General features: G+C 38.4%; 2 protein-coding genes across 6 annotated transcripts in view; one reads left to right on the top strand and one right to left on the bottom strand.

Annotated features, from left to right (window-relative positions):
• Nucleotides 1-1,394: 1,394 nt before the first annotated feature.
• LOC124182430 (COP9 signalosome complex subunit 2) overlaps nt 1,395-13,252 on the bottom strand; it is a 31,609-nt gene continuing 19,751 nt past the window's right edge. Inside the window, exons 1-9 of one of the 4 annotated variants that reach the window (XM_046569724.1) lie at nt 3,931-4,145; nt 3,392-3,586; nt 3,185-3,310; nt 2,825-3,001; nt 2,504-2,678; nt 2,299-2,437; nt 1,973-2,189; nt 1,757-1,897; nt 1,395-1,689 (exon numbers count right to left, since the gene is read on the bottom strand). In XM_046569724.1, the coding sequence (XP_046425680.1) occupies nt 1,570-1,689; nt 1,757-1,897; nt 1,973-2,189; nt 2,299-2,437; nt 2,504-2,678; nt 2,825-3,001; nt 3,185-3,310; nt 3,392-3,586; nt 3,931-3,984 (1,344 nt within the window). In that variant the 5' untranslated portion in view covers nt 3,985-4,145 and the 3' untranslated portion in view covers nt 1,395-1,569. Of the gene's footprint in view, nt 1,690-1,756; nt 1,898-1,972; nt 2,190-2,298; nt 2,438-2,503; nt 2,679-2,824; nt 3,002-3,184; nt 3,311-3,391; nt 3,587-3,930; nt 4,146-13,252 lie in introns of those variants that run through there. The other 3 variants (XM_046569725.1, XM_046569722.1, XM_046569723.1) reach the window with 3 other exon arrangements.
• Nucleotides 4,354-12,529, top strand: LOC124182407 (neuroblastoma-amplified sequence-like). Of its 2 annotated transcripts, XM_046569640.1 has the most exons (19): nt 4,355-4,600; nt 4,863-5,100; nt 5,195-5,613; nt 5,815-6,198; nt 6,375-6,585; nt 6,674-6,894; nt 6,990-7,322; nt 7,413-7,618; nt 7,733-8,029; nt 8,098-8,434; nt 8,516-8,925; nt 8,999-9,298; nt 9,377-9,665; nt 9,748-10,050; nt 10,119-10,539; nt 10,653-11,542; nt 11,627-11,755; nt 11,891-12,215; nt 12,325-12,529. In XM_046569640.1, exons 1-18 carry the CDS (start codon nt 4,484-4,486, stop codon nt 12,164-12,166), a joined length of 5,781 nt encoding a protein of 1,926 aa, XP_046425596.1. In that variant the 5' UTR covers nt 4,355-4,483; the 3' UTR covers nt 12,167-12,215; nt 12,325-12,529. The 2 variants fall into 2 exon arrangements, with proteins under 2 accessions (XP_046425597.1, XP_046425596.1); XM_046569641.1 differs by lacking the exon at nt 12,325-12,529 and having other exon boundaries at nt 4,354-4,600; nt 11,891-12,244.

Here is a 13,252-nt window from a genome sequence, read left to right as displayed (position 1 = left end):
CCTTATACATGATACACATGGATATCTATACCACGTATGTTACACGAAGGAAAAAAGCTACGTCGGTTAAAACCAGAGTGAAAATTTCGCTGTCAGCCAATTAAAATCTTAAAAAGTAAACGAGTTTATATTATACGAACCCTCGGGTGCTCAGGGAACGGGAATAAAACTTGAGAGACGTAGGTACGTACGTAGAGAGTAAGCGTCGAACAAAAAATGAACACATGTATGTTCACTTGTGCGGAAATATGGAGTTTTGAAAGTGTGATACGGTGAAAATCGCGGTTACGCGATTATGCGAAAATATATATACCGCTGCTATTTAATCTCCGACTAATCCTACAGATATACGCGTTCATCGGAATGCGTAAAAATAATAGCAGCAGAATGGTGACAGGGAAAAGATAAGCCGATTATGTCACAGGAGATTTTAATATTATGCCTCGCGAACTGAAGTGAAAATTCTTGTTTTGAATTTGCGTTAAGTGCAAATTAATCTCCTGCAGGTCCAAATGCTTGTCAAGAAATATCGTACGTTCGGTATCTGTATACATGGCTAAATTTGTACAAAAACTTTTTTTTTAAAGGATAGAGGTAATGGATTTAATTCTGTGCAAAACGCTAGCGAGAATAAAAAGTTTTTTAAAATAACAGTGAGCCAATGTTATTCGAAAAGCAACATTTTACAATTCGTTTTAAGAAATATCCTTCCGCAAGAATTTTTTTTTCTATTGGGATGTAGAGAAAGTTTTTGAGGGTGGAACGAAAAAGTTGTCGCTTGGAAACAAAACATCCTAATAATATCCACTCACCGTAAAAATTCCGTTCCATCGTAACGCTTATATTGATCCAAACGAAAAACGAAAATAGCAACTAATTTAATTCTGTACGCAAGATAAAGTGGGAAAACCTGTTCGGCATCATATGCGTACGGGGAACAATCCGTGAGGATTGTAGTTATAGTTATATAACATGAAAACACTTCTATTATACGCGTAGGAAACTCTTTCTCATAAAAATGGAACGTGTTCCAGCAGCTGCAAGGACTTTAACTGTCCCAGGTCGGAAGTAATGGTTTCTTAATGCCGCCGCCCCCGTATAATACTGTGTATTTCCTCGAAGAAAAAGAAAACCCCTGTGGAATACCCGCGCTTATATCCAGTCCTTGTTGGCATGTAACGCGACTCTTTCAGCTTATAGTTCTCGTGTCCGGAGGAACCGCAGCTACGTAAGCATATTATTACAACTACGACTAATTGTAAGTAATTTTTTATGCAAGCAACGACAAAATTTGACGAAATAAAATGCGAATGCTAGTGATTAAATGCCGTCCGAAAAGATCGAAAGCGATCGAAAGTTGTCATCGGGGTAAGAAAATAGTACAACAGTTTTGAAAATATCACGTTAAATTTTATTCGAAACTATCTTTATCGATATCGAATGCAGCTTGCAATGTTATTGTAGAAGATTAATGACAAATATATAATTATATGCGTTATTACCATGGTACAATATTTTCGTTGAATCATTCACAACGTATCACGGACGATTCGCTGTAATTGCATTTATTTACGACATTCTATTAGCGACGGCTACGTGCAATGATTGTAATTGATTCGTCCATTTGTCTAGAGCGGTATAACGCGCGCCGCAGACGGATTTTTTATCTAATTCGAGGACTTGGTTCACCTGAAAAAAAATTAAAAAAGCAAAATAATACTTTTTTCGACGCGTGATTCGCGGTGAAAATCCTTACCTGATCAATGCGACCGCGTACTGTGCTATCTAAAATACAGGAAACCAGCAGACTCTCGACCTCGGAAACGTCGATATTCAATTCTTTACTGATGAAGGGTATGTGGATTCTTGTATACGGTTTGATAAGCTTAATAAGCACCTAGAAGTATACAAGTTTTATTAACAAGCCCATTTTGTTTTAAAGTCGACAAAAATTATGTTCATTTAACTTCACCTGGGTTCTAATATTGCGCAGAAGGTCTTCAATGTGTTCACGAATGAAGGGATCGTCCATTATGTTGTTTCTATTTTGCTTTAGAATGGACTCAAATTGGTTGATGTCATTGTTTTGATAACTGACGACCAGATTAGTCATTGCGAGTATTTCTGGGTCGTTTTTGTAGGGTTTTGCCTCTTGAGAGTCGAACGGATTTATACCAGACTTCATCAACCTAAACGGAACACAGAGTCAAGTTGAAAAAAATGTCAACAACAATGTCCACAAAAATGTGCAAAAACTTAAAATTTTCATTTGCATGGACGATACGAGCTTATGCTTACATGTTAGCCAAAACCAGATACTTCAAACACGTCGTACGCCTCGGGGAACCGGATTCGTCGTAGTTTTTAAACGCTTCGAAGAAATCAGTATGAGCCCGCTCGAATTCTCCTTCTCTGAGGTGCATTTTACCCCCGCATTCTGTACAAAGATAAAGTTGCAGATATGTTCGCAAATAAGATGAAATTCTACCCTTTGAAAAATTACCTCTGATTACTCCCATGATGAGCGGATGCGGAATGGCACTTTTGATGTGGAGACTTTGTTCATATAGAGCTTTGAGTTTTTTGTTATTTTTCTGTGCCGTATACATTTGGATTTCGAGAGCGTAAATTTCGAGTAATTGTGTACCTTTTTTGAGATCATCCTCTCCGTCATCGGTCTGAAATAACGAAGGAATTTTGAGCTCGTCGAAAAGCGTTGGGTGTTGGTCAATAACGCGACGAACATGCGAAGGATTTTACAAAAAAAATAAGCAAAAAATAAGGAATCCTTTAAGCAGCGGTGGTTGAGAGAAAATTTTCTTACAATACCTACCTGACAACTCTGATGAAGCTGTTTCAGTATTTTTGCCAATTTGTTAAAATCTGATCGATCGAAATATAGCTTCCCAAGTTTTGTGTTCGTTTTGAACCAGAGCCTGTCATTTTTCGCATCTTTTAGTGCGTCTAGAGTTGTCTCGTAAAAGTCTTGCAATAATTCCATCTGAAATAATGAGGAAATAGATCCTATCATTTGCTTGCATATAGTTGCTGAAAGATTAAATTAAAACTTTTGTACATGTTTGCACACTTTCCAAAGTCATTTGCTTTCAATTCCAACTATACCGATGTCCAGAGCTATTTATTTGAAAAAAATTACACAAAACGTGTTCAAGTTTGTACAAACGTTTTTTGAAGTGCTGATATAATCCAGAATCGAGTTGATTGATTTTTCTGAATGATTTCTCGTTACTGCACTTTTAATATATGTTAAGAGCTGCTTGTATCGAGTCATCATTTCCTTGTAGTTCAACTGTAATAAGAAAAGAGATGTGTTTAGACAATACCACCGATGCAACAGAATGAGGCTGTCTTATTCGATATAAAGACACACCAGTTTGAAGTTGATTTTGATCATTTGTTTGAGCGCCTTGAATCCCCATTCTCCTTTATCGCCACCTTCCAGGTCCAGTACCTTCTGAAAGCTTTGCAACGCCGCCTTAGGATCATCTTCCTTGAGTGCTTTACTGTTGTAATATTGATTTTCCAAGTCCACATCGGGCTCAGAGTTGGAATCCTCTGAATATTCCTGAAAAAAAACATAATGCACATGAAGAGCAAATTGATTTCACCCGGCGTTTCTGGCTAAAATTTGCATTCTGATGGCAAGTTTAGTTAATCTTTACATCGGTATGCAGTGTGTTCAGTTCAAGAGATATATGATTACAGGAAATACCAAAGACAATAAAAACGGGTAAATGCAGATAACAAAAGGATAGGCAGAGAAGGCAAGCGGATTTTCCAAGTGGTTTTTCATTATTGAGATGAAACGGAAACGGTTTCGACGTTATTTCGGCGCAGGGTGAGAACATAACCTTAATATAAAAAAGATCGATGAATGACTGGAGAATTGTGGTTGAAGTAAAGTCGTACCAAGCCATAATCTTCTTCCTCTTCGCACATGAAGTCGTCCTCACCATCCGACATTTCAATTGTTCAACAAGAAAGCCGGAAAATTGTAGAAATACAACTGTTAAAGTAATAATCCGCAGTCTTTCTTGAGTTTTGTTTACACCGATTAACCTCCTATTAACCTACTCAGTACCCATCTCAGTACCTGACCATTTCAGTGCTCAGCATTCAATCACGCTGGCGACTGCTGCCAGCTGGTGTCGGAATCGAGAACTAACCATCGAACTTATATGCAAATAAAGCACAAAGAGGTAACATTCCAATGTTCAGTGTTACACTTTGTCTCTCTTGCTCTGCGCCGTGATTTGCTATAGGGGAGCATATAGCCAATCACAGCGCAGAGCGAGAGAGACAGAGTGTAACTCTGGTAAAAGGCTACTAACATTTCCTTCATATCATTTACGCTTGCGCCATGCGAGTTGGGGATGTTGATAGAAGCAACGGAATTCGCAGAATTCATCCTGGATGTAACCAAACCTAACCTTAAAACTAAACTTCGCGAGCTTGACAGCTGATGGCTGTAAAACCAGATCAAAACATGGGGGTTGACGGCACCGAGGAGTGTGATGAGCAGTCGATATTATACGAACTTTTGGAATATTATGTGCGCAAACAAGAGCCCGAATTATCGGTAAGATTGCGTGATGAAGTTGTCAAAAAATCTGCTTAAGCCTATGTCAAGTTCTAACCTATTTCCGGCGTTTAGCACCACTTAACCTTTAACCCATCCTGACTGAATATGCATTTTATTCGTCTTTTATCGTGAATGAAACAGTAGAAAGAATCATCAGATTGGTCTACATTCAGAAATCAGTCATGCGGGGTTTTTCTTCTACCTCTGACAACCCAGTTTACAGAAATTAATAATTCCAATTGTATATCTGCTACTTCAGAGATGCAAAAACGACACCGCAGCCATCCTACCAGCTACAGGAACGATAAAAATTGCCCTGAGATATTTGAACAATAGGTACTCGTTGCCCGAGTCTATATCCTTTGAAATCGGACTGACGTTACAATGGAAATTTGCTGTCGGAGACAAAGGAAGCCTGCTTGCCATCTTGCAAGATAATTTGATAGAAATAAGAAAATCCAAAGACGAGTACTCTTCCGTCGTTGGCAAAGCGTCGGGTATGCAAAATCCCATTTAAACAATCCATATTTACCCTCACAGCAGGATCTTTATAAACCCTCAATACTTTCACATATTGATTTTGATTCGCAGTACCTAAAGATGCCTTTCCGCAATGGCGTAAAGTCGTGTGGAGCCCCGACTGTTCGCTGCTCGTGGTCGCATCGAGCAACGGCTATTTGTCATTCTACAATTCATTGGGAAACAATGTGTTCAATATAAGTCCTAAGAACTTGTCCCAAAATCCGAATATTCTGGAAGCTGGCGATGCCGTTGCTTCAATGATATTCGTTAAAACCAGAGTTAAGAGTCTGAAATGGGCCTATGAATTTCTTGTCATTACTTACAGCGGACTATTAAAGGCCTATTACGTATCAGCTACTGAAGCATTCGAGGAAAGCCATGAATTTTCATTCGGCAGCTTGTACAGAAACGGCGTCAGCGCCGTCGCTTATAACGATAGACACAATTTACTCTTTGTCGCTGGCAGTAACATCACGCAAAACTTGCATGTGAGTTTCATTACTGACTACTCATTGCTGAAGTTGTAATGTAATCAGTACTTATTTCTCTAGATTTTATTTAACTAGATCTTTGGAATCTCTTCTTTTTTTTTTTTTTTTGTTATTTACAACTCGTGTCATGTCGTAACTGCATCTTTGCTGATAACTGTAAAGCATTGGTGTTGTGTAAAACTAACTTACGTGTTTCAGACTATCTCTTCAAAATCTGGTCTAACATCGTGGCGCATCCTCAATGATTATCCATATTACAAGTTGTCGTTTGCAAACGAAGAGAGCACTGGTGCAAATTCAAGTTTTTCAATTTGGAATTATCTGCCTACTTTGCATTCCCAAATCGAATCTGTCATATTTAAAAACAGTATATCACCAAACGGAGATCTGCTTGCCTGTTTACATACTGATGGCTCAATAACAATATGGAATTTGCCAAGCTTAAGGCTCCACAAAAAGTGGGGGCCCAATGAGCAACCAGATGCCGATGCTGTGAACCCCCTTGGTCTTGTTAAATTGAGAAAATTACCACCTGGATTTTCAGAATTTCATCCTATTGACGTCAATTGGTGGTCAAATCATGTAAGATATTCAAGAACGTTGTCTTTACCATTTATAAAGACATTTATGCTCGCAAAATAATTCTGCTTCGAAATTATTCAATATAATGAACCAATAATAAGGAATGGTTTGTTTCTAATATTAACATTATAAATCATAATATAATAATTTAATACAACGTTAGTAATTTTTTACAGTCTGTTATAATAGCAAGATACTGTGGTTCCGTTTCCGTTTGCTCGATCAAGAATTTGCGCAACCTTCTAGGTGCCAGTCCTGAATTTTTATACGGACAACCACAAATATCTGAACTCTGCCCAGACCGTGGTTTCCTCAGTTTAGACTGCGAGACATTCTTGACGAGCAAAAAGAGGAGCAGAGATTCGACAAATGAGAGCCAAAATTCAGGTACCACGATTTTTGTTCAAAACGTACTTCGATCCAATAATTCAGAACCTTTTACCATGATTGTTACAATGCTTAAATTTTTTTGAAGACTCATCGTCGGAGAGTGAAAAAGAAGAAGAAGAAAACGAAAGACCAACGGCTCTGAAATACGCAGGAAGTTTGTTTCAAAGTGCTCTTTACTCCATAACTGATATGGAAAGGTTTCAGCCGAAGAGAAAAAAATCGAAACTGATTCACCGAACATATAGAATATTGGGATTGAAGAGCACGACTCCAGAGGAGTTGTACTCTAGGAAGATTGACATCGAAGTAAAGTATCTGATTCACATTTTAATGTGAAATTAAAGGAATGCGTAAAAAATAACAAAACGAGTTTAACTAGAATTTTACATAATGAAATATAGGAATACGGCGAGGCACTAGCTTTGGCAAACACTTACAACCTGGACACCGACTTGGTGTACCAAACGCAGTGGCGCAAGTCTGAGTTTTCACTAAACGCGATTAAAAATCATTTGAGTAAAGTGAGCAAGAGGTCTTGGGTTCTGAACGAGTGCGTAACGCGTGTCCCTGACACAATCGAAGCATCCCGAGAGCTTCTTAATTTCGGACTTAGAGGTGCAAATTTAGAAACTCTATTAGCCATCGGTGTAAAGGATGACGGCAAGTTCACACCTGCCGATATAGAGGATGAGGATTACGAAGAATTGGATAAAATCGGTGCGACTTTAAGACAGGTAGTGTATTTTGTTAATATCCTTTATTTGTACAGAATCTCATTACTCAAGTGGTCGCATTTTCCTAATTTCATTAATTATTTGCTTCAGATACAGAAAGAAAATGAAATATTAGATCAAATAAATATTGAGAAGTTGACTGAGGGTCAGAAGGAAATGGTGATGTATAGACGAAAGCTTTTAGACCATCTGGATAAATTACAAACTTACGAAATAATACTAGAAGCTCCCTCGATGTATAATAAAAATTTTTACGAAGAATTTCGAAAACTGAGCGCCCTACAAAATGCTATTAGGTGAATAAATAAAAACCAACTGGCATTCAAAACTCTCCAGTACTTGAAATATTTTAATCCAAATAATTATTTTTTACACTTCATGAGTTTGTTCTAAATTATTCAATTGTACAGATTTGCAAAGGACAGTAATTACCGGGCTGTGGATATCATGTTCACTTATCACAGTGCTAAAATACTGCCGCACTGGCTTGCCGTTATAAGCTTCTTTCCCGAAACTCTCAAACCAACGGATTACGAAAAACTGTTACCAGAATGCGACAACGAAGGCCAACTATTCTTACCAGATCAGCTAGAGTTGCGTCAAAAAGATTGGTCAGAAAAAAGTGAATTCAGCAAGACGCTAGGCCTGTCCGATGACGACGGCTCTGAATTAATTTATGACTGTGATCCAGCCTTGAGAGCTTACAGGTATGCATCAATCACTGTGTCTGCTATTGATTATTTGAAAACAGAGTTTTTTTATATTCTCATTTCAGAAATGTGCCGCTCACCCAAGAACTGCTTAAAAAATGGTACAAATCTCGCGCGTATCAAATAGAGAGAAACAGTTCCATGGTGGACAATGCTTTGAGTCTGATAAGAATCGGCAAATCTCGGAATATCAAAGGCTTGGAGAATTTCATGTTCGAATTAGAGACGCTGGACGATTTGATATACAAGGTAAACATGGAAGACATGTCTCTAGCCCGATTGGAGAAACTTTCTGACCTCGACAAGATAAGACTATTGATGAGCAAATCGGATGAGAAAAATTTTGTAGATAACATTAAAAATCTTGTCATTCCTTATATCCATAGAAAAGAGAGGCTCTCGGTGAGTGAATAATGTATTTACTGCTCTATTTTCCGAGATAATAGATTCTTAGAACTAATTTTCTTTCACTTGCGTTCACAGCCTCAAGGATGTTCTCATCAGCAACTATTACACGACTACTTAGTGTCCTTGAGTGAAGACGACTTGACATTGCCAGTAAAATTCTTTGAACATTTGAAACAGACACAAAATACAGAGATAATCAGAGACTTGGAAGCTATTATGAAACTGGCATTGGATTGCATTTACTCTTGCAAAGATTTGAAGATGTATGAAAAGGCCAAGTGTATATTTGAATGCATTCCGTTCAGTCTAGAAAACGTGGGATCAGGAAAGATTTGTTGTCTGATCGAGGAACTGGAACAGGAACTTGAGTGCTTGAGAGTACTAAGCGAATACAATGTAAAAACTACGCTGAAATACATTCAAGAGAACAAAACTAATCGTGAGACTATTAAAATGCTGCTCACTCAAATGGCAAGATACGTAAAGTGAGTTATACTTTGATTATTATGAGTTATAAATGAATGTATCAGTTGTTAATAACAATTGACATTTCTACAGCGCGTTACCTCCAAGCGAAAAATTGTGGCCTCAATTATTAAACGATATACTTCAACTTCACGAAACAACGTTTTCCTGTCTCGACATCGAAGTGTGTTTCGAGATATGTGTCTCAGCTCGATTAACTTCGGGGGACAAAACGACCATTCAGAACTGCACAAGTCTCATAGAGACTAAGAAATCTGAAAAATCTATGCTGAAAGTGCCTTATGATAAAGCGGTGGAATTGGTATTGCAAGCCAGTACCGAGTACTTCAATAGCTCGAAAAGCTTGACCGATAGTAGCATGGAACTGGCCAAGTAATTTCTTATAGTGACTAAAGCCCGATTTTTTCTCGTCTGTTTATCAAATACACACAACTTATCGTGTTTCCTCAGGGCGTGTCTCTACCTCATAGAGGACGATAATCCGGAAATAAAAGAGGAATACGAGCTGATAAGTTCGCTGCAAATTTTGAACGACTTTAACGTAAACGTATTGCCACTTCAAGTCCGATTAAGCCAAGATAGGATTAAGTTGATTGAGAGCTGTCTGAACAATCAGGAGGACGCCTACAAAAGTACCCAAAGATTACTTAACCTGGCGAGATACTTGAGGATCGAGAAATACAACTCCAGAAACAGGGATGGCAAGGTATTGGAACTTGTCGCGCAAAAGGCCTATGAGGTAAGGTGAACGACGATTCTTTTTCAGTCGCTATTCTCTCATAATCAAACGTGCTCTCACACTTTATTATAATTCATTTCAGGTGAAAGACTACAGCGCTTGTGCGACTATTTGCCAGCAGCTTATAGACCACAATAGCTCATCAGCATGGAAGATAGTTTTTGATTTGGGTAATGACGACGAATACCAAGACTTCAAGTTCAGGCAAAAGTGCCTGTCCTTCGCTATGAACTGTGGACCAACTGATTTGTTAGAGACTTTATTGCAACGGATGCATTTAATCGAGATACAAATACTCCACAAAGATCTGCAGAACTTACTGCCTTCCGAAGTTTCTGATACAATGGTGGACAGTGATGACGAATTTACAGATGCAATGACTACAGTGAGCATCCGCTTTATTGAATATCAATGGTGTATCTAATGGTTGTAAACGTTTCATTACTTTTTCAGCCTCAAGTCGAGTCCAAAGAGTTCTTAGTGCCAAACATTATAGGAACGTCGACCGAAATGGTCATTAGCTCTGCTGAGCTGGTGAAAAAGTCGACGTACTCATTGCTGAAGAACGTGGGAAATAGAAATTTCTGGAAAAACACCCTAAACTTGAATTTCGTCACACAGCGTAGTGACTCCTGCGAAGCAGATGACCAAATACTAAAATTAGACACTGTAGCAAAGAACCCTCAGAGTTTTTCTTGCTTCTACGAAAGTTTGCATAGGGATTGCTCGATCAGCAGTTTAGATACCAATTACACAAAATACTCGCTACCGGATATAAAAGATAAGAAATTCAAATTATGCCAAAACCTAGTCAGGGTTGCCCTACTTGGAGAATGCGCCAGCTACGGATTTGAAATTAGCAGCATTGATCATCGTAAGTTCTGTACAATTCGTATTAAAATTTAGGAATCCTGATGAAAACTATCAGACAGCTCTAAACTCTCAGTAAAATTCTGCCGCATCCGGTGAAATCATTTCATTTTTCAGTATTCGTCGAGTGTGCTCGTCATGTCTTCACGGAAGACTGTTTGCTGGGGATTTCATACCTGTTGAGTCTCAGCAGCAGTGACAATGATTTCGTCAGACCAGCCTTTGACGATATACCCGACGCAGATCTGCGACTGCAGTTAGCTGCCTATTTCTACTCCCTAGAACTATACAAAAAACTGGAGCCAGACAAGGTGGGCTACTATTATGATCCGTTAGAGTTAATATCGAGGATGACCAAAGCTGCTGCTAACATGCAAGACTGTCCGATTGCTGAAGGGCTGATATACTGGTCTTCGCGCTTGTTAAATGCCAAAGATTACGAAGCTGAAGACGAATTAGCTGACTTGGAGAGTGAGCAAAACCCGACAGATGATTCGAATCCTGTTTATGAGTCGAAGCGGCAGGAAGAGAAAAGTTGCACACAACTTGAAGCGTCGTCTCCGTCGCGATCATTGAACAAAAAATCGTTCGACAAATTTTCGATTGAAGTTTCATCCTTTGAATCAAACGAGGAAGAAACGGGGTGGGATGATGACTGGGGTGATTTTTCGGACCCAAGTGACGAGGACGAGAAAAACGCAGTTGAAAAATCGGAACGGCGCGAATTAGTTTTTTCCGACACTGAAATGACGGAAGGAGATCGATTCGCACAATTCGAAAATTTGGTTTGCCAGGTTAGCAGCAAAGATGAATATCTGAGAATGAAAGAGAAACTAATCTCGTGGCCTACATTTGAAAACCCCGAATTTACCACTGTGGATAAGCATCCGGCGTTAAGATTAATCGATTTAACTAAAGTACTTGTTACGGAGGAAAATGATTGTTCTACTAGTCAGAGGCTGGTAGAATGTAAGGAAATTATGGCCCATCAAATTGTATCCGAAACCGTGAGTCTTTGATCGATATTTATTGGTTTTTGTCTGATAGAATCAGTAAACCTTTCATTGTATTTATTAATAAATCTTTATCAGGTACTGAGAGAATATTTGAGTAAGAAACACGTCTCCTCAGATTTGGAACTAAACATTTACCTACATTTACGCTCAAATCAGAAATCGCTCCAAGAAGAGGCAGTACAAATAATAAAAGAGAAATATCAGGTGATCAGATACATTATGTTTGTCGCTTTCGAGTTCTCATTGCGAATTGATATTTCTCCAGATTGATTGGATCTATTAATGCTCCATTTTACAGAACGTAATACAATGGTTACATATTTTCTTTTTTTTTCGTAGGACATGAAATTGTCGCCACCGATCCTTCAAGAGTTGTTCTTCAAAAATCTTACTGGATCATTTCATCCAAATCACATCGTTTATAAGCTAATTCTCGATGAAGTAATTGACAATTTTGACTTGGTCGACATTGAAGAGAATTTGAAAATTTTGAGCGACGTATTAGTCGTACAACGATGTCTACCGCAAGCAGCTGCCCTGAGAAATTTTATTAATGGTTTACCTCGGTCATTTCAGACGTTTGATGCCGGGCTCGGTACTTTATTCGTGGAATAAATTGAATTCTTTCACATGCTAACTTAAGCATTACGGTGGAGTTATTGTTGTAAATATAAATTTTATTTGTACAGTCAACCTGAAAATTTTTATCAATGCTTACAGATGAACGTATACATTATTTTTACATTTTTGTACTTCTTGTGTTTCATTGTCAGAGAAATCACGGACTTCGATAGCAGAGTATATGGGGTATTCTACGTCAAATCGAACGGTCGGTTTCCCTGGCCCATTTTAATCCGATTGCCCTTTCACACAATCAAAGTGCGTATTGAAAGGATGAACTTTGAATTTTTTCAAATTTTTTCTACACACAATTTCTTCGCGACAACTCATCTAATAAATTGATTTCAACGATGTTTTGATTTTTTGCTACTAATTAGCTTAAAACCTGCACGACGTATGAAGAAAGTTCATTCTGAAAAATTTTAGAATCTCTTGTGAACTTCTCAAGAGTATTTTTTCGGATTTTTCATACCCCGTTTCAGTGTAGTTTTGATACAAAATGCACACAAATTATTCGTAACTGAAAAGTGCCCTAATCGAATGGGCTACAATTTGTACACAGCGTGCCTTCTTCAATGCAAAAGGTTGTTTGAAAACTTCGTAGTGGGCGGTGCAGTGGTTCAGAAGATATATCAACAAATATTCACACAGTGGCGAGAATTCGGTTCAAACTTTGCGGCGCGGCCAACTATTTGCTTAACCTGCGCGTGGCACTGCTGCGTATTCGAACGCGATCGTCAATTGTTACGCGTGTTGTTTATAACCTCGGTTGACAACTTTTTCTTGAGGAGTATACTTCAGTCTATCATTTATTACGATTCCTGACATGATACGTGAGTTCCGTACTGCCGGACAATATTATTTACGGATCGTACTACCGACATTATAACTTTCACCATTCATTCCGCCACATTATAGTATGTAATACTACGTACGCATGATAAATTTCACAGTTCCATGCAAACTGTTACTCGTAACTTTTGAAATACTTTTCCGCCCACTACGAAACTTATAAACAATCTTTGGTATTGTAAAAGACATGCTTCGTAAAAATTTCGGCTAATTCGATTAGAGCGCTAT

Source organism: Neodiprion fabricii, chromosome 5, assembly GCF_021155785.1.
Source record: "Neodiprion fabricii isolate iyNeoFabr1 chromosome 5, iyNeoFabr1.1, whole genome shotgun sequence".
Lineage (NCBI taxonomy): Eukaryota > Metazoa > Arthropoda > Insecta > Hymenoptera > Diprionidae > Neodiprion > Neodiprion fabricii.
Note: the sequence above shows the minus strand (reverse complement) of the source record. Positions and strands in the feature narration are given on the sequence as shown.

Coding starts and splice junctions, on each gene's coding strand:
- LOC124182407 (XM_046569640.1), top strand. CDS start 4,484: ATGGCTGTAAAACCAGATCAAAACATGGGGGTTGACGGCACCGAGGAG. Junction 6,586..6,673: donor AAATGAGAGCCAAAATTCAG/GTACCACGATTT, acceptor ATTTTTTTGAAG/ACTCATCGTCGGAGAGTGAA. Junction 7,323..7,412: donor TCGGTGCGACTTTAAGACAG/GTAGTGTATTTT, acceptor TATTTGCTTCAG/ATACAGAAAGAAAATGAAAT.